Genomic DNA, 21570 nt, shown 5'->3' with positions numbered 1-21570 from the left:
CTTTGGAGGTGGAAGAGGGCCCCTTTACATCTGGCGATCACTATTTGTCAAGGACAGACTAAGTACAACACAAAAGGATAAGGGGAAGGGAACTCAACACTAGGGAAGGGGGGAATGGAGACCCCTACGCAGATCACCCTGTCTGCCCTAAGCATCCCTATAGAGGTTACACCCCTATCGCCGAGCAGGATACCTAACCCCTGCCTGATCATGGCGATAAGCCCTGCATAGAGGACAGGATTCACACAAGTCAATCCCCACTACCACTGAAGACAGATGGGATACACAAACAAGGGAAAGACTTTGTTTGAATAGACTCAGAGAGAAACACAGACATCCTAAAAACACCAAAGAGGTAGATAGCCGACTGCTATAGCTCCAAGACTCAATAGGGAAATGGAAATATCACCGGCAACTCCAAGCAGAAAGCTGGGAGTTATAAGCACCCCGATCCAGGTGTGTCAACTAGAGCCAAGGAAGGTTGCCATTGGGTCCTAAAGTCAGAAGGACTAGGAAGGAGTCTGCAAAGCCAACCACTGAGACCTTCTGCAGCTACTTGCAGTGCATACTGTCTGCAGCCTCTGACACACCCGTGACACTATGGGGCTGCACAAGTTGCACCAATGTTATGTGCACCTCTGGCTGGAATGCTAAGCGTGTTTCTAATGTCATCAAGGAGACTGGACGCTACCTTCTGAACTCAATACTAAGGCACGGGTGCGCCCTGGCTGATTACCTGTATGGGACGAGGACCACACATTTACAGAGCCAACACAGCCATTGCCAGGAGATAGCATGCTGTTCCTCTGTAGGCATGTATTACTAATGCAGGGATACTCCAGAGGTGACAGCATCTACTCACTAGGGCTAATCTGAAAATGTGGCTGTAACCGAAAGCCACTGCCAAACTAGATTTTACACTAATCATGGTATAGAATACAGTTATTAGTAAAACCAATGGTGCTCCTTATCTACTATATAATTGTCTAAGGGGTACTTCCGTCTTTCTGTCTGTCCTTCTGTCTGTCTGTCTTTCTGTCTGTCACAGATATTCATTGGTCGCGGCCTCTGTCTGTCATGGAATCCAAGTTGCTGATTGGTCTCGCCAGCTGCCTGTCATGGCTGCCGTGACCAATCAGCGACGGCCACAGTCCGATTAGTCACTCCCTACTCCCCTGCAGTCAGTGCCCTGCGCCCGCTCCATACTCCCCGCAGTCACCGCTCACACAGGGTTAATGCCAGCGGTAACGGACCGCGTTATGCCACGGGTAACTCACTCCGTTATCGCCGCTATTAACCCTGTGTGACCAAGTTTTTACTATTGATGCTGCCTATGCAGCGTCAATAGTAAAAACACCTAATGTTAAAATTAATAAAAAAAATAAAAAATCATTATATACTCACCTTCCGTCGCCTTTCCCGCTCCTCGCGACGCTCCGGTGACCGCTCCATGCAAGCAGCAGGTTCCGGTGGCAAGGATGTTATGCGAGAAGGACCTGCCATGACGTCACGGTTATGTGACCGCCACATCATCACAGGTCCTGCGCGCCTGCGCGAGAAGGACCTGCCATGACGTCACGGTCATGTGACCGCGACGTCATCACACCCTGGGACCGGAAGCTGCCGCCTGCACCGCACACAGGCGACAGAACTACAAGGGGCCCTCGGAAGGTGAGTAAATGTTTATTTTTTATTTTTTAACCTGTGACATACGTGGCTGGGCAATATACTACGTACCTGGGCAATATACTATGTGACTGGCCAATACACTACGTGGCTGGGCAATATACTACGTGGCTCTGGGCAATATACTACGTAACTGGGCAATATACTACGTGGCTGGGCAATTTACTACGTCACTGGGCAATATACTACGTGGCTGGGCAATATACTACGTCACTGGGCAATATACTACGTAACTGGGCAATATACTACGTGGCTGGGCAATATACTACGTCACTGGGCAATATACTACGTAACTGGGCAATATACTACGTGGCTGGGCAATATACTACGTCACTGGGCAATATACTACGTCACTGGGCAATATACTACGTCACTGGGCAATATACTACGTGGCTGGGCAATATACTACGTCACTGGGCAATATACTACGTCACTGGGCAATATACTACGTGGCTGGGCAATATACTACGTCACTGGACAATATACTACGTCACTGGGCAATATACTACGTGGCTGGGCAATTGTCAGGACTCTGAACATTTATATTACCTTTTGTGTATTACTGCCCTTTTCCAAGATGGCGTCTTTGGTCTCATGTGCACTGTGTCTTCCTGCTATAAAACTCCACCCCAGCCTTCAGTCTGTGCTAGAGTATTCTGCCTTGCATCCAGCTCCTGACTCTGGTGACTCCCTGGCTATATACCTGCTCCTGTGAACCTGTGTGGTGATCCTGCTACTCTGCTCTGAGTTCCTGCTGCATACACCAGTTTCCAGTAATCATCCTTCATCTGCTGCTCGTGTTTTCTCCATCTGCATTTGCTGGACATGTAAGCTGTTGCTGCTCTGCTTAAACCTGAGATTATCACCCAGGCCTTCCTGGTTGAGATAAGACATTGCTTGAACTGCCTTATAAGCATATCTATCTGTGTTTGGACTAAAACAAGGACTTATTCGTGTCAAGTATCCTCAAGAATAACTGTGCTTCATAGACTTTCTGCGTGATTGCATTTTCCTCTAAAGTTCCCTATAGACTGCTAAGCTGCGTTTATTATTTACACCAAGTGTTGTTGACTTGAGTTTCTCTCTGCACCTGTTTGAATCACCGTGTGATAATATAGACTTTACCACTTATAAAACTGTGTCCTGTAGTTGTCTTGTTCCACGCAAAGAGTCTCCTGAGTTATCACCTATAATTATTACAGGATACTCTAGCCTAAAAAAAAAAAGGAGACTGATGGAAGAATGACTGCAGAAAGCAGACTAGAGCAGGTGTTTTCCATAATTAGATCACTGCAGAAAGATGTGGAAGGTCTGCAAAAGAAGTTTGGAAGCTTTGAACACAATCAACAAGTGTTTGGACAGACTTTGCAGGACTTCAGCACCCACATGGCAGCCCAGGAAAACAAACTTGCTGGCATAGAGTCCCAGTATGGACGGGTTTTTCAGGACATAAGCACGCAAATAGCTGCACAAGCGACTTTTCCCTCTGGGCAACCGTCACCAGCTAGCCCACCTAAGTTGCCCCCATTCAGATTTAATGGTGATCGCGACAAATTTCATGGCTTTGTGAATCAATGTATGCTATATTTTGATGTGCATGCTGACTGTTTTCCTAATGATAGATCCAATGTATTGTGTGTAATAATGCTGCTGACCGCACGAGCGCTTGCCTGGGCGAATCCGATGATTGAGTCTCGTGACCCACGGTTAAATAACTTGGATGATTTCTTGGCCGCTATGGCATAAATGTTTGATGATCCTAATCGCCGTTCAACCGCTGAATCTGCTTTATTGTCTTTACGCCAGGCTAAACGTTCTGTTATTGAGTATGCCACTGAATTCAGGAGATTAGCGGTAGATACCAATTGGGACAGTTATGCACAATTGCCTATTTTTAAAAGGGATCTGCCTAGTATTGTAAAAGATGAACTAGCTCACTCTGAGTCACCACAAGAGCTAGAGACATTTATACAGCATTGTTTGCGCATAGACATTCGCCTTACTGAGCGTAGGCAGGAGAAGTTTGCTGCATATACCCGTATTTCTAACTTTTCCCTTCCTTCCAAAGAGCCTGCAGGTAAAACCTCTCGGGAGGTGGAGGAGGTGCCCATGCAAATTGATTCCGTTCAGAGGCGCGAGATTAATGAGCGCCGGGAGCATCGCCTTCATGAAAGTCTATGTTTCTACTGCGGTCAGTCTGACCACTTTTTAATCAACTGTCCCAAGTGTCCCAAGCGGCCTAACAAGGTGCTAGCAGCGGTAGGAGAATATGACAACTGTGATGATGAATCTGACATCTCAGAATGTAGCCTGCCTTTAAACGCTGTATTCCATTCACTTTCTATGACTTCACCCCCCAAGGAGCTGAAGGAGAAGAACTCTCACTGTTCTCTCCCTATTAAGATCCTGTGTTCAGGACAGTGGATTTCCAGTGCAGCTATGATTGACTCTGGTGCAGGTGGCAATTTCATGGATATCACATTTGCCAAGGAACATGGTATTGAAATTCAGCAAAGAGTCTCTCTAATTACCATGGAAACAGTGGATGGGTCACCTTTAATCTCTGGGCCTGTGGATCAGGAGACCGTACCCCTTGAAATTTTGTTGGAGCCTAATCATCAGGAGCAACTTTCTTTCTTGCTAATTTCTTCTCATTTTCCTGTGATTTTAGGCATTCCTTGGTTGCATTCTCAGAACCCAATTATCAACTGGAAAACCAAGGAGATTATCTTTCCAACAAGGAGCAACTCAGCGTTAACAGAAGCTGTCCCTGAGTCCACGGCTACGGAACCACATGTACAGGTATTTACTTTACCTTCAGCATATAAGGAGTTCTATGACGTCTGTGACAAAAAGAATGCAGATCAGCTTCCTCCACACAGGCATTATGACTGTCCCATTGAGATGCTTCCTGGGGCAGCTATTCCTTTTGGTAACGTATACCCTTTGGCGGCACCTGAGCTTCAAGCCTTAAAGGAGTATATTGATGAAAATCTGGCCAAAGGCTTCATACGTCCTTCTTCCTCACCAGCAGGGGCACCTATATTTTTTGTAAAAAAGGATGGGACCCTGAGACCCTGTGTTGACTATCGGGAACTTAATAAGGTAACCATACGAAACCGTTACCCTTTGCCTCTGATTCCCGAATTACTAGAAAGAGTCCACCATGCTAAGGTGTTCTCTAAACTGGATCTTCGTGGGGCTTATAATTTGGTGCGTTTTCGTCCAGGGGATGAGTGGAAGACAGCAATTCAGATGCCGGTATGGACACTTTGAATCTCTTGTGATGCCCTTCGGGCTTTGTAACGCCCCTGCAACATTTCAACACCTTGCTAATGACATTTTCAGAGATTTGTTGGACCAGTTTGTAGTGATCTATTTGGACGATATACTAATCTTTTCTGATTCTCTACAGGAACATGAAGAACATGTCAAAACTGTTTTAAGACGTCTGAAAGAGAACCATCTGTATATTAAGCCGGAGAAATGCGAGTTCCATCGTTCTGAGATACAGTTCTTAGGTTATATCATCTCTCCCCAGGGGCTGAACATGGAATCTGGTAATCTGGTAAGATTCAGGCTATCCTTGACTGGCCGGTACCCAAGAACGTTAAGGAGGTCCAACGTTTTATTGGTTTTGCATATTTCTACAGACGCTTCATTCGAAATTTTTCTGATATTGTCCGTCCCATTACTTCCTTGACAAAGGAAAAGCCCTTTAAGTGGTGATCGGCTTAAGATCTGTTTCACCTCAGCACCGCTGTTGATACACCCAGATCCAACACTTTCTTTCATTGTGGAGGTGGATGCTTCTGATAATGCTTTGAGGGCTATTCTCTCCCAAAGAACTAGAGAGAAGGGTCTGCTACATCCTTGTGCTTTCTTTTCCTGTAGACTAACCTCAGCAGAGAAGAATTACGACGCGGGAGACAAGGAATTGCTGGCTATTATTGCGGCTTTCAAAGAATAGAGGCATCATCTGGAGCTGCACAACAGATCATAGTGCTAACTGACCATTGCAATCTAGAGTTCCTTAGATCCGCTAGATGTCTTTCTCCTCATCAGGCTCGTTGGAACTTATTTTTAAATCAATTTAACTTTGTTATCTCGTACCATCCAGGTTCTCGTAATGGGAAGGCTGATGCTTTATCCCGAATCCATGCTGCGGATTCCGTACCTAGAGCCCAGTCCAAGACCATACTATCTGATGCCAATTTCATCGGAGTTATCCATGATCAGGACTTGTGGAAGGAGTGCAGGGAGGCTTATGACGGTGATGTATTTCTGGCCAACCCACCTGTGGATATTAATCTTGTCTTTAAGGGTGGCATGTGGTTCAGAGATCGACGTATCTACGTCCCTGAGGTCGTCCGTCTGCAGATCCTCAAGTGGGTACATGACTCCAAGTTGGCTGGTTACAGGGGGGTACAGAAGACACAAGAGTTCCTGAGCCGATTCTTCTGGTGGCCAACTTGCCTGAAGGATACCAAGGACTATGTTCTCTCTTGCGAGGTATGTGCTCGTTACAAGACTCCTCATGTGGCACCTACGGGTCTTCTACAACCATTACCTGTTCCGTCCGGGGGTCTATATCAATGGACTTTATTGTGGAGCTGCCTACATCGGGGGGCATGAATACAATCATGGTGGTAGTTGATCGCCTGACTAAAGCTGCTCATTTTGTTCCGTGCACCGGCCTCCCCTCAGCTAAAGATACAGTGAACTTGGTTATACAGAATGTCTTTCGGTTGCATGGGGTCCCGGATGAGATCATCTCTGACCGTGGAGTACAGTTCACTTCAAGATTCTGGAAGGGGTTTTGCTCTGCACTCAATATTAATGTCTGTCTCTCTTCCGCTTACCATCCCCAGACAAATGGTCAGACTGAGCGGACGAACCAGACGCTGGAACAATATCTAAGATGCTATGTCAGCCATCTCCAGGATGATTGGTTGGAGTTGCTGCCGTTAGCCGAATTTTCATATAACAATTCTCAGAGCGTCTCCACTAAATTTACACCTTTCTTTGCCAATCTAGGTTATCATCCGTGTATCTTACCTAGGTCTCCAATTAATTAGAGGAAAGGCTGACTGCGATGAGGCAAAATCTGGAGGTTCTGAAGGAATCCCTGACCATAGCTCAAGAACGTTATAAAAGATCGGCTGATAGATTCCGTAAACCTGCACCCATGTTCAAGGAAGGAGATTCCGTGTGGTTAGCAACTAAGAATCTGAAGTTAAATGTTCCTTCACAAAAACTTGGACAGAAATTCATTAGCCCTTTCAAGATCAACGGTATTGTGTGCTCTGTGGCCGGCCGGCTGAAGCTGCCTAGGACTATGAAGGTACACCCAGTTTTTCATGTATCTTTACTAAAGCCTGTATCTCCTAATACCTTCTAGGGACGTGTTGTGCCACCTCCACAGCCTGTGGTGATTGATGGGCAAGAACAATTTGTGGTGGAGGAAATTATTGATTCCAGGATTTGCAGGAATCGGCTCCAATATCTGATAAGATGGCAGGGATATCCCCCTGAGGAAGACTCTTGGGAACCTGTGGAAAACATCAATGCCCAACAGAAGATTTCTCGTTTTTATCAGAGATTCCCTGAGAAACCAGGTCCAGGATCGTCCTGAGGCCGCTTCTAAGGAGGGAGTAATGTCAGGACTCTGAACATTTTTATTACCTTTTGTGCATTACTGCCCTTTTCCAAGATGGCGTCTTTGGCCTCATGTGCACTGTGTCTTCCTGCTATAAAACTCCACCCCAGCCTTCAGTCTGTGCTAGAGTATTCTGCCTTGCATCCAGCTCCTGACTCTGGTGACTCCCTAGCTATATACCTGCTCCTGTGAACCTGTGTGGTGATCTTGCTACTCTGCTCTGAGTTCCTGCTGCATATGTAGCGCCCCCACTGCCGCAGGGCCGAGGGGTACCCGGTACCGGGCCTCTGAGTCTCTGCTCTGGGGTTGTCACGGTGGCTAGGCCCGATCCGTGACCCTGCCGAGGGGCGCACAGTGAATGATGTGACGGATGTAGATGGTGCGGTGCAGTAAATAACGAGGACACCAAGTTTGCAGTCTCTTTACCTCTTTACTGAAGATCTCTGGGTCCTCAGTCCGGAATCCGGATAACCAGGGTGCGCAAGTCCGGCCGGTCCAATTGCACCTCCAGAGTTCTCTTAGCAGGTGGAAATCTGTGCCTTCCTTCTAGCGCTATGTGTTGCGGTCCTTCCCTGCTGTGCTTACGGAAAGTCCCCACAACTGTTGTGTCTGTTTCTTAAGTTCCCTCACAACTCGATTAGATGATGTTCTGCTAATCCTCCGTCCCTACCTGATGTTACGGTTGGGACGGCACCCGTTTGATGGGTAGGCTCGGAGCTCTTCCGGGACCCTAGAGTCGCCCCTCTCCACAAGTTGCCCCCCAAGACTGCATAGGTGATTTAAGTGAGACAGCCCGCCTTAGACTGACTGTCCTGCCGCTGTTTAGAGTATTGCTTGAAGCTGAATATTGTAATACTCCCTCGGCGTTCCGGCCACTGGTTGTGCGCCTCAGTAGGATGTTGCCTCGGTCTTACAGCACGACTCCTACTGGTGTTCTCCTTATTGCTTTGATCTCGTTTCTCACTCAGCACAATCTATCTCGCTTCTGATCCTTCCTTGGGCACCGCCGCTATCCTGAGCAGGCACGGTCCCGTTACGTTCGCTCAAGTTGCCAAGCCTCTGTCAGGATCCCACCCCTGACAGAGACCCTACTGTATCTTCCCCCACAACACCCTCTGCCACAAGGTGTTGCCTGGTTCCAACCCAGTCAGCTTTCTTCCTAACTTCCTGCCTGACCCCCAGTTTTACCAGTGTGTGAGGAGTGGCCTAATGAATAGAACCCTTAGCTCCCACTGGAGGCCCGGCGGTGAAATGTATTGGTGTCTGTGATACCTGATCAGAGGAACTCCTTCAGTGCCATCAGACGTACCATAGCTCCCCTTAGTGGCGGAGCCACAGTACTGCAACGACCAGGACTCTGGGGCGCTGCACTCCCCCCTGGTTAAACACAGTACTCCGGGACTGGGAAGAAAACAACAATACAAGTTAGCAAAAAGACATACAGTTTTGTTGAGTGCAATAACAATAAGTATATTTGAACAAAGCTTCCCTTTATGGGAGGTGAGGACACTTGAACGTTACAAACATGGTTAACATTATAAATTACAGGCTATAAATAACTCCTGTTACCCAACCGGGTATTCTACTTAGTGCAAACTTTTGAATAATAAGTTAACATTATCCTTAAGGATGTACACTCTGAATCCGCTAAAGACCTTCTTATAATCACATTATAAGGCAATTTAACTTTTACATTCTCCTTCTTTAAATCTGCAGGACCGCCTGTCCTAACGGCACCAGACCTACTGCCTCTCCTTTCTTACAGGACCACTCCTTTCAGCCCGAGCCTTCTGTCTTTTCAACTACTATACACAGTATAGAACATAACACTACTTTCAGTTTAAGAGCACTGAGCCATCTCTATATGGCTCCTAGGAGGACTCAGGGTTCACTTTCTGTCCTCGTTGTCTATCAACATTATCAAACATTTTCTATATAACATTAAACCTTCTCATTACTTTCTTACTAACACGTATGCAGGACACTACGTCTACCCCTACGGGCCCACTGCATCCTTCTTCTAGCTTTCACTTTCATTCAGGGAACATTATCAGCATTTCTTTACAATTAACTAGTTGGATACATATAACTTTCTCATACAAACATTATCATCACTTTCTTTTCGTCAAAACATTATTGCTACCTGTCTTAAAGCAATATCACCATTTAAGTGCAACAAATGAACATCCCCTTTAAGAGGGGACCAAGTCTCTATGAGGTAGCATATCTTCTCAAGCTACCAGTCCGTACTCAGCAAAGGTTCCAGTGTGGTATCTTCACAAAGAGTCCTTTTTGAAGTAAAACCAGTAGGGAGCACCTTTAATAAGGTGCAAACTATTTACAAAAAGTTTGTATCATGCACTGTTCATGATTGCTGCAGTTCTGAAAACTTGTGCAAAAACTTAGAAAACAAACCAAAAAGAAGCAGAAACAATAGGGATCCCGGGTCAACAAAGGGATCCCCTTTAAAAGTTAACCCTGAACGGGTTTAGCAGCAAAAATCAGGAAACGAACAAACAGTTTAGGAACTATTTACATGTTTAAGAGTAGTATTATCTTGCTCATCTTGTAGTGTGGGGGGTGGTCTTCTTTCCCCGGCCGATGCAGCACCTGTACTAGTAGTTGGTCTCTCAGATGCCATCAGATCAGCCGGTGTCTGGATTTGAAGGCTAATCCTGCTTGCAAGTTCAGTAGCCGCTACAAGGCGTACGGTGGTGATAGTAACAAGATCTGGCAAATCGGGATCAGTCATGATCGGGACAACAGGGGGCACTCTCTCAGGCTCACACCGCCGAACGTTCCGGGCGCACCATCCTTGTGCATTCCGATGACGGGTGTAGGTCACCTGATCCCCCCTTTGTAATGGGTCACCATCTTGACTGCAGCAGGGGGTTTTCACGTTGTAACTAGTAACAAAGACATCAGTTGGCAGTCCCGGTTCCTGTATGGAGCCCCATCCCCTCTTCGGGTGGTAGGCCAGCACAGTTCCCCGCTTTACCACGTCTTTCCTGCCGTGCGCAGACTTTCTACGTTGTGTATCATGTGGTTCAGCCTCGTCTCGACCCTTCCAGTGGTGGATTAGACATTGCTTATATTGCTCCCAAGTGAGCACGGCAAGGGTGAGGCCATCCTCCCGGGCTCCATCCGGCCCGGTCCAGGGGGTGTCCCACCGGAGGATCACCCCGTCTGGGCCCACATCTATGGGTTCTCCCATCTTGGTTGGTAGCGGAGGCACTAGCTTCCCCATCGCGTTAGAGGTGAGGATCACCCGCTCCACCGAGAAGAAAGGATTATTGCTGGGGTGAGGAGCGCTCACAGGAGCGGGATCGGTCAGGGGAGCCGGATCGGTCGGGGGAGCAGAGGTGCCGTCCATACCTGCGCCTGATGTGATTCCACCGATGTCGATCTGTTCCGTTGACAAGGACACTGGAATCGGCTGCAGCCCGGACCGCGGCTCTTCCGGAGTCACCTCTTGATGTGGCTCCGCCCTCCATGGTTCCGTGGCTGGGATAGGTAGGCTCGGCTCCTCCACTGACGGCTCCAAGGAGTTCAGGTCCTTCACCGGCGGTGGACGCGAGTCCGCCTCTGATGGGTGAGGGCAAGCCGAGATCACCTCGCCGTTGCTCGGGCACTTGCTGCTCATCGTCGCTGTCTGGCATTCGGCGGCAACGCATGCACCTGGCTCCGCCATTTCTCCGAGGCCGGGTTCCTCCTTCACCTCGTTCCCGCCATTGCAAATCAGGGGGCGGTTCTCCTCTGCTGCTGGGTAGGTCGTCCTCTCGCAGCAGGAGTTGGAGGGGGCGGTCGCTACTTCTGGCGCCGCTTTGGTAGTCTCCTCCCATGGCACGCCCTTCTTCTTCCTCTGCGCTCCCTGTGACGCTGCAATGGCGGCGACTTTTGGCGGGAACTTTTGGCGGCAAATAGCGCAGCACAGTCCTTGCAATAAAGTACAGTCCAAGCACAGTAAATCACAGTTCCAAGGCACACATGACCTGATTCTTCAGGCTTAAGTAGATCCTGTTCGTGACGCCAAGTTTGTAGCGCCCCCACTGCCGCAGGGCCGAGGGGTACCCGGTACCGGGCCTCTGAGTCTCTGCTCTGGGGTTGTCACGGTGGCTAGGCCCGATCCGTGACCCTGCCGAGGGGCGCACAGTGAATGATGTGACGGATGTAGATGGTGCGGTGCAGTAAATAACGAGGACACCAAGTTTGCAGTCTCTTTACCTCTTTACTGAAGATCTCTGGGTCCTCAGTCCGGAATCCGGATAACCAGGCTGCGCAAGTCCGGCCGGTCCAATGGCACCTCCAGAGTTCTCTTAGCAGGTGGAAATCTGTGCCTTCCTTCTAGCGCTATGTGTTGCGGTCCTTCCCTGCTGTGCTTACGGAAAGTCCCCACAACTGTTGTGTCTGTTTCTTAAGTTCCCTCACAACTCGATTAGATGATGTTCTGCTAATCCTCCGTCCCTACCTGATGTTACGGTTGGGACGGCACCCGTTTGACGGGTAGGATCGGAGCTCTTCCGGGACCCTAGAGTCGCCCCTCTCCACAAGTTGCCCCCCAAGACTGCATAGGTGATTTAAGTGAGACAGCCCGCCTTAGACTGACTGTCCTGCCGCTGTTTAGAGTATTGCTTGAAGCTGAATATTGTAATACTCCCTCGGCGTTCCGGCCACCGGTTGTGCGCCTCAGTAGGATGTTGCCTCGGTCTTACAGCACGACTCCTACTGGTGTTCTCCTTATTGCTTTGATCTCGTTTCTCACTCAGCACAATCTATCTCGCTTCTGATCCTTCCTTGGGCACCGCCGCTATCCTGAGCAGGCACGGTCCCGTTACGTTCGTTCAAGTTGCCAAGCCTCTGTCAGGATCCCACCCCTGACAGAGACCCTACTGTATCTTCCCCCACAACACCCTCTGCCACAAGGTGTTGCCTGGTTCCAACCCAGTCAGCTTTCTTCCTAACTTCCTGCCTGACCCCCAGTTTTACCAGTGTGTGAGGAGTGGCCTAATGAATAGAACCCTTAGCTCCCCCTGGAGGCCCGGCGGTGAAATGTATTGGTGTCTGTGATACCTGATCAGATGAACTCCTTCAGTGCCATCAGATGTACCATAGCTCCCCTTAGTGGCGGAGCCACAGTACTGCAACGACCAGGACTCTGGGGCGCTGCACATACACCAGTTTCCAGTAATCCTCCTTCATCTGCTGCTCGTGTTTTCTCCATCTGCATTTGCTGGACATGTAAGCTGATGCTGCTCTGCTTAAACCTGAGATTATCACCCAGGCCTTCCTGGTTGAGATAAGACATTGCTTGAACTGCCTTATAAGCATATCTATCTGTGTTTGGACTAAAACAAGGACTTATTTGTGTCAAGTATCCTCAAGAATAACTGTGCTTCATAGACTTTCTGCGTGATTGCATTTTCCCTGAAGTTTCCTATAGACTGCTAAGCTGCGTTTATTATTTACTCCAAGTGTTGTGGACTTGAGTTTCTCTCTGCACCTGCTTGAATCACTGTGTGATAATATAGACTTTACCACTTATAAAACTGTGTCCTGTAGTTGTCTTGTTCCACGCAAAGAGTCTCCTGAGTTATCCCCTATAATTATTACAGCAATATACTACGTCACTGGGCAATATACTACGTAACTGGGCAATATACTACGTGGCTGGGCAATATACTACGTCACTGGGCAATATACTACGTCACTGGGCAATATACTACGTCACTGGGCAATATACTACGTAACTGGGCAATATACTACGTGGCTGGGCAATATACTACGTGGCTGGGCAATATACTACGTGGACATGCATATTCTAGAATACCCGATGCGTTAGAATCGGGCCACCATCTAGTAGTATTAGATAATAGGAAAGTGTCACGCTGCTGCAATGCAGGTAGGTGCAAGCTCCACTAGATGGCTATAGAGTGGAAGGGAGACTGCACCTAGACAAAGCAGGCCTGCCATGCAGCAGCGAGGCTACCACTAGGTGGCAGCAGGTCTACATTAACCACAGGATCAGATGAAAAGGAGCCATACCTAGGAGCAAATAAATGAAAAGAGAAAAGATAAATTATAGGGGTGTAGGGTTTGGCAGTGGGCTCTTGAATATGTTCTACAGGAAACACAGAAGAGTCACATTTGTGTGCCTGCAGTGGAAGAGCATGCCTATAGACCCTATGTCTAATACATTTGTTACTATCATATCAAAGATGGTTGTCTACATGTAATTGCAGGGTGAAATGAACCACATATCTATAACCAAAATGACGCATGAAACAGGGCAGCTAAAGCCAGCCATACACATTAGAGGTCTGTTGGCCGAACGATATTTCAGCCGATTGTTCCGCTGACAGCCATCTTAGCTGTTTCTCCATACATGTGAGCGCTCGTTCGACTGAGCCTTCCTGTGTTCTCTATAAGAAATCGGCCAAAATACATCTGTGCTGGCACATTATCTCTGGGTGAACAAAGCTATCAGCAGTCCAAAGCCAGACATGTCCGTTTGACATTTTCCCAGATAATCAGTTGGCTGGTGCCCCTAATACACATTAAGCATCGGCCGAACCTATATTTAGTCCACATTTAAAAAGGATGGAACGCTCTGATCGGATGCCTCTTTCCTAGGTTTAAATCTTTTGTGCGTGACAATGTTCTAGATCGTTTTGAATCCACGGTAGGTGACCCAGCGTTTCTTTCATGGGAGTAATTTATTTTAAGAGGGAATCCTTTTTAAGAGTAGACTAGTACTTGAGCAAGATGACTTTAACTATATTGTGATAGACATTGAATGCTGTAATAAAATTCATATTAAAACCGTCTTTTTTGTGTCTTTTATGTTCTTGGGGATCAAGCAATTATTTTGTGTGAAACAACTCACTTTAATTTGCGCACTAATGGCCTTGGGATAACAACGTTATAGAAGCGCTAACACAATTCCCTAGAGACACAAGCCAATGGCGAATAAAGATTCTACTTCAATTCACAAAGCAGCATATTAGATGCCTGTTTATTTTTAAATTATTTCCTTCACACATGAAGACTTCATGAAATTGTCATCAATTCTACACGTAATGACATAAATATGCTGCTTTTCAGCATTTCCACCTAAAATCTAAAGTTGTCCAGTTAAAGAATTACTCCTAACAGTAAAAGTTATCACGTATGAACAGGATAGGTGATAGTTAGTTAATGGGAGTCTTTACCACCCCACCGCTCTATCCATGGGACTGCTGGAGGGAGCCAAGTCATGTACTTGGCTTCCTTGTTTATGTCAGAAATTATTCTGACCACAATGTTCACAACATCCTTCATGTCCCAAAATATTTCCTGAGCGCATGCACAGAGCAGTGTAAGGTCCCGATAGAAAGTCTCTGAGCCTGTACGCGGAGTGGAATCAGGTCTCATAGACTTTCTGTTGAGCCCGTACACAGCTCTGTGCATGTGCTCAGTTCTTCTGCTTTGTGGAGCACCACAAAGTAGAAAAGCTTTTTTACTAATCGATGGGGGTCTCAGGACCGAAACACCCATTGATCTGCTAGACATTAGGTAGTACCTATCATTTGAAAAAAACAAAATGAATTGATAGGTATGGGTCCATTACCTATTTACCATGTACTAAATTTCTTACCTCTGTTTTAGATTTTAGCTCATCTGGCTTCTCCCAGGTGGACTGCTTGGTTTCAGTGTTGAAATAGTAGGTACGCCCATCTGGAGCTTTGTGCTCAGTCCATAGAGATTTCTGTTTAAAAAAATAAATAAATGAAAAATGCACAATTTTCAGTCTCAGACTATGTTAACTTACAAGGTTTGTCCAGTTTTCATAACTTAATAAGATTAAAGTAATTTTTCTGTATTGAAAAAAAAAATATGTATATAAATAACCATCTGGCAAACCCTGTAATGAATCCCCTCCTGAATCCATGTAACGCTTATTTTCCATGTTTAGCTCCACTTTAGCCTCATATAGCCAGTCTTTTGTTCTGCGATTGCTTACATTCTGAACCCTCCCTATGTGCCTTCTCTGTCAGACCAATATCTGTCCCACACCTGTCTCACTGCCACCCTCAGTATGCCCACTCCACCTACAAAGCACCATCCTGAGACTCTCAACCTGTCTCAAGATGGATAAATTGCTGGCCAATTTCTCTTCCCTAACAGTCTTAATATGCACTTGAGCAGCTGTGATCCTGTTCTGTCCTGTCTGTATAATCTCTTTTGCTTCCTCCCCTTCCCAGGAGCAGTGGTAGGATCAGAAGACGTTCCTGTATAATCAGACACAGACATTACACAGTACACAGCAGGGGCACACTTATCTCAGCACAGATTATCTCAGCACAGGGGCATTTTTAACACATCCAGATGTGTAACTATTCTAAGATCTATTAACCCCTTCACAACAGAGACAATTTCCGTTACTTTTTTTTTATTTTTCTGTCTATGTAGACATATGAAGCCTTATTTTTTTGTGGAATGAGTTGCACTTTTGAATGACACCATTCATTTTACTACATGGTGTACTTGAAAATGGGGGAAAAAAGAGATTGTGAAAAAAATGCTTTTCTGACATTGCTTTTTGGGAATTGCTTTTATGATGTCCATTTTGTGGTAAAAATGACCTTGCAATATGATTCTGCTCATCAGTATGATTATGGCAATACCAAATATGTCCAGTTTTTTATTATTTTAGTGGCGAAAAAGATGAGAAATTTGCAAAAACAAATTGGGGGGGGATGTGTCGATATTTTCTGACACCTGTAAGTTTCATTTTTCAGTCACTGGAGCTGTATGGCAGCTTATTTTTTGCGGGGCAAGACAACATTTTTACTGATACCATTTTGTAATTTTGTAACAGCATTTTTTGTGGTATTGCAACAACCAAAAAAAGTAATTTTGCCATTCTTGAAATGTTTTTCTTTACAGAGTTTACCCACTGGGTTAATTATTTTTCCATTTTGATAGATCTGACATTTCTTATTGTGGCGGTATCCCATATGTGTAATTTTTTTAAAATTTTTTTACTTTTAAGGGGGGTGATTTGAACTTGTTTTTTCATTTTGCTCATGGTTTAAACATTTAGTACTTTTCAGTGTTATTAATCCCCTTAGGGGACTTGAAGCTGCGATCGTCTAATCGCTTATGCAATATACAGCAATGCCACAGCAGCATTGCTGCATATAGTAAAAATCGCAGTCTCCTTTGAAGCCAGGCAACCAGGCAGGGTTTCAAATAAGCTCCATAATGACAAGCACCAAGCAAATGGGACTTCAACAGACCCCCTGCTGACATAGAAACCAAATCATGTTAATTGCCACTGTCAGCTTGACAGTGGCAGGCATTTAACAGGTTAACAATAACTGACTTTTTAGTGCTTGAAAGCTTGTGAACCAGTCAGAATTTTCCATATTCTGCATAAATTTGAACTACAACTACATCAAAGTTTGACAAAAATTCTAAAAATAAAGAGATCCAAATCAAACAAATGTGTCAAAATATTACACTTTTTTTATTGAGGAAAATGATCCAATATCACATGTCTATGAGTGGCAAAGTATGTGGACCTTTGATCTCAGTATCTGTTTCTGATTCCTTTTATGCAGCAATAATTGCATCTAAACATTTTTGTAATTATTGATTAGTCCTGCATTTCAGCTTGGAGGAATTGTAGCCCATTACTCCCCTTACAAAACAGCTTCACCTCTCTCATATTGCTGGGTTTTCTCCCGTAAATTGCTTGTTTCAGGTAGTTCCCCAACAGACCGTATATACTCGACTATAAGCCGACCCGAGTAAAAGCCGACCCCCTAATTTTGCCACAAAAAACTGGGAAAACTTAATGACTCGAGTATAAGCCTAAGGTGGGAAATGCAGCAGCTACTGGTAAATTTCTAAAGTAAAAATAGATACCAATAAAAGTAAAATGAATTGAGACATCAGTAGGTTAAGTGTTTTTGAATATCCATATTGAATCAGGAGCCCCATATAATGCTCCATACAGTTCATGATGGGCCCCATAAGATGCTCCATACAAAATACGCCCCATATAATGCTCCATACAGTTCATGATGGGCCCCATAAGATGCTACATACAAAATATGCCCCATATAATGCTCCATAAAGTTTATGATGGGCCCCATAAGATGCTGCATATTAAAATATGCCCCATATATTCCTGCATAAAGGTTAATAATGGCCCCATAAGATGCTCCATAGAGATATTTACCCCATATAGTGCTGTACAAATGTTATCGCCCCATAAGATGCTTCATAAAGATAGTTGCCCCATACAGTGCTGCACAAAGGTTGATTATGGCCCCATAAGATGCTCCATACAGACACATTTGCCCCATATAGTGCTGCACAAACGTTGATAATGGCCCCATACGATGCTCCATAAAGATATTTGCCCCATATGCTATTGCTGTGATAAAAAAAAAATCACATACTCACCTCTCGTCACTCAGGTCCCCGGCACTTTTAATATTCACCTGTCCTCGTTCCGGGCGCCGCTCTGTCTTCAGCGTCTTCTGCACTGACGTTCAGGCAGAGGGCGCCCTAACCACGTCAATGCACCCTCTGACCCGAGCGTCACTGCAGAAGACGCTGAAGATGGAGCGGCGCCCGGAACGAGGAGAGGTGAATATCGTGCAGCGCTCCCCCTCCCCATTTTATTCACCTGCTCCCGGCGCAGTCCCTGCAGGTCCCTGGTTCTCCGGCGCTGCAGCTTCTTCCTATGGGAGTGGAGTCGGGTGCATATTCATTACTGTAATGAGCGGTACCATGTGACCGCTCAGTACAGGAAGAAGCTGCGGCGCCGGGAGAACCAGGGACCTGCAGGGACCGCGCCAGGGGCAGGTGAGTATTATTAGACTCCCCTCCCCTGCCGACCCCAGGGTATGACTCGAGTATAAGCCGAGAGGGGGACTTTCAGCCCCAAAAAGTGGGCTGAAAATCTCGGCTTATACTCGAGTATATACGGTAATTATAGGATTAAGGTAAGGACTTTAACTTGGCCATTCCAAAACTTTGTAGGAAAATGAATCCAGCTCCAGAATGGTATCCTGAGGGTGTTCGGAGCTCAGAGAGACTGCATCAAGGCGTAAGAAAATGAAAAAGTAGAAAAGTCCTGCTTAACGTGGATGATTAAAGGTTAAATCATGATTAAAGGTTCGCAGTCACCTGAAACGCGTTGATGCTGCGTGTGGTGTAACTTATACTGCTGACCTTTGTACGTCCTCTAGAGCACTTCATGTGAATAAAGTATTCACTGTTCGTTGAGCTGGACTTTTCTACTTTGTGGCATTCCAAAACTTTACCTTTATTCTTTGTTAACAATTCTTTTTTAGAATGCCTTGTGTGCTTGGGTCATTGTCTTGCTGCATGACCTAACTTCTCGTGAGATTCAGCTGATAGACAGATGTCCCAACATTTTCCTTTAAAAATTTGCTGGTATACAGTTAGGTCCATATATATTTGGACAGAGACAACATTTTTCTAATTTTGGTTATAGACATTACCACAATTTATTTTAAACAAAACAATTCAGATGCAGTTGAAGTTCAGACTTTCAGCTTTCATTTGAGGGTATCCACATTAAAATTGGATGAAGGGTTTAGGAGTTTCAGCTCCTTAACATGTGCCACCCTGTTTTTAAAGGGAGCCAAAGTAATTGGACAGATTAAATAATTTTAAATAAAATGTTCATTTTTAGTACTTGGTTGAAAACCCTTTGTTGGCAATGACTGCCTGAAGTCTCGAACTCATGGACATCACCAGACCCTGTGTTTCCTCCGTTTTGAAGCTCTGCCAGGCCTTCACTGCCGTGGTTTTCAGTTGCTGTTTGTTTGTGGGCCTTTCTGTCTGAAGTTTAGTCTTTAACAACTGAAATGCATGCTCAATTGGGTTGAGATCAGGTGACTGACTTGGCCATTCAGGAATATTCCACTTCTTTGCTTTAATAAACTCCTGGGTAGCCCTGGCTTTATGTTTTGGGTCATTGTCCATCTGTAGTATGAAACGACGACCAATCAGTTTGGCTGCATTTGGCTGGATATGAGCACACAGTATGGCTCTGAATACATCAGAATTCATTCAGCTGCTTCTCTCTGAGTCACATCATCAATAAACACTAGTGACCCAGTGCCACTGGCAGCCATGCATGCCCAAGCCATCACACTGCCTCCGCCGTGTTTTACAGATGATGTGGTATGCTTTGGATCATGAGCTGTACCACGCCTTCGCCATACTTTTCTCTTTCCATCATTCCGGTAGAGGTTGATCTTGGTTTCATCTGTCCAAAGAATGTTCTTCCAGAACTGTGATGGCTTTTTTAGATGTTTTTTAGCAAAGTCCAGTCTAGCCTTTTTAGTCTTGATGCTTATGAGTGGTTGCACCGTGCAGTGAACCCTGTGTATTTACTTTCATGCAGTCTTCTCTTTATGGTAGATTTGGATATTGATACGCCGACCTCCCGGAGAGTGTTGTTCACTTGGTTGGCTGTTGTGAAGGGGTTTCTCTTCACCATGGAGATTATTCTGCGATCATCCACCACTGTTGTCTTCCGTGGGCGCCCAGGTCTTTTTGCATTGATGAGTTCACCAGTGCTTTCTTTCTTTCTTTCTTTCTCAGGATGTACCAATCTGTAGATTTTGCCACTCCTAATATTGTAGCAATTTCTCGGATGGGTTTTTTCTGTTTTTGCAGCTTAAGGATGGCTTGTTTCACCTGCATGGACAGCTCCTTTGACCACATGTTTACTTCACAGCAAAACCTTCCAAATGCAAGCACCACACCTCAAATCAACTCCAGGCCTTTTATCTGCTTAATTGAGAATGACATAACGAAGGGATTGGCCACACCTGTCCATGAAATAGCCTTGGAGTCAATTGTCCAATTACTTTTTGTCCCTTTAAAAACAGGGTGGCACATGTTAAGGAGCTGAAACTCCTAAACCCTTCATCCAATTTTAATGTGGATACCCTCAAATGAAAGATGAAAGTCTGAACTTCAACTGCATCTGAATTGTTTTGTTTAAAATTCATTGTGGTAATGTCTATAACCAAAATTAGAAAAATGTTGTCTCTGTCCAAATATATATGGACCTAACTGTAATTCAGAATTCATTGTTCAAGTGATCTTTAGCACACTGCAGACAGCAATGTTCTTTTTGAAAGGCAGTGGCTTTCTCCTTGCAATTCATGAACATTAAAGGGGTTGTCCAGTCTAAAATCAAAAGTCTGCAATCAACTAAGACTGCAGATTTATTAATCCCTCCAGCGCACGCACTGTGCGCTGGTAGGATTAACCAGTTTCTGAGCTAGGAAAGGCATTGATGTATGCGATTTGAATGCTTCCTGGCTGAGCCGTCATCACTGCCGTTCTCGGATCAGAAACTGGTGAATCCTCGCAGCGCACAGTGCATGCACTGAAGGGATTAAAAAATCTGTAGTCAGCGTGATTGCAGACTTTTCATTTTAAACTGGACAACTCCTTTAACATTTGCAAATTTGAGAGAGGCCTTTAGTTATTTATAACTTACCTTGGGGTTCTTTATCACTGTGCAGACTATTTTACTATTTTCCCTATGGAGTGTAAAACACCGGATTACGTACCGGTAATGCTCTTTTATAGAGCCACGACAGCACCCACTGAGAGAGGGGATCCGCCCCTAGGAACAGGAAACCCTATGGAGAGATAAAAAGGGGCGGTCCCCTCGCTCCCACAGTTTGGGTTACAGAGATTGCGAGGAACCGCCCACCAGTATTAGTAGGCAATTTTATTATCATTTTATCTTAGACTACTAATATTTACAAGAACCAATCACCCTTATCCGTGCTCATATGCAAACTAATATATAAGGGAGGGAAGTGAAGGGGTGCTGTCGTGGCTCTATAAAAGAGCATTACCGGTACGTAATCCGGTGTTTTCTCTTCGCCACGACAGCACCCACTGAGAGACTTTCAGAGATAGTCATTTGGGGGGGATTATCGTGTTAAGAACTGATCTACCGAAACACAGGTCAGTGGAGGCAGATAAATCTAGTCTATAGTGACTATAGAAGGTAGTAGGGGACGACCAGGTTGCGGCCTTACATATGAGTTCTATTGGAACCTCTCCCCGCTCTGCCCAGGATGATGCTATCGCCCGGGTGGAGTGTGCCTTTACAGTCTCAGGTGGATCTTCCCCTTTAGATGAATAGGCCAGGTATATCGCCTCCCGAATCC

The 21570-nt window shown here is 45.6% G+C and overlaps 1 protein-coding gene across 5 annotated transcripts in view; it reads right to left on the bottom strand.

The window, feature by feature from the left end:
- The window catches only part of PRPF40B (pre-mRNA processing factor 40B), a 139211-nt gene that overhangs the window by 74812 nt on the left and 42829 nt on the right, over positions 1-21570 (bottom strand). For all 5 annotated transcript variants that reach the window (XM_077297432.1, XM_077297431.1, XM_077297434.1 and 2 more), the window contains exon 8: positions 14979-15089. In XM_077297432.1, coding sequence (XP_077153547.1) covers positions 14979-15089 — 111 coding nt within the window. The remainder of the gene's footprint in view (positions 1-14978; positions 15090-21570) is intronic.

This window comes from Ranitomeya variabilis, chromosome 3 (assembly GCF_051348905.1).
Source record: "Ranitomeya variabilis isolate aRanVar5 chromosome 3, aRanVar5.hap1, whole genome shotgun sequence".
Taxonomy (NCBI): domain Eukaryota; kingdom Metazoa; phylum Chordata; class Amphibia; order Anura; family Dendrobatidae; genus Ranitomeya; species Ranitomeya variabilis.
This window is presented reverse-complemented; position numbering and strand designations above follow the sequence as displayed.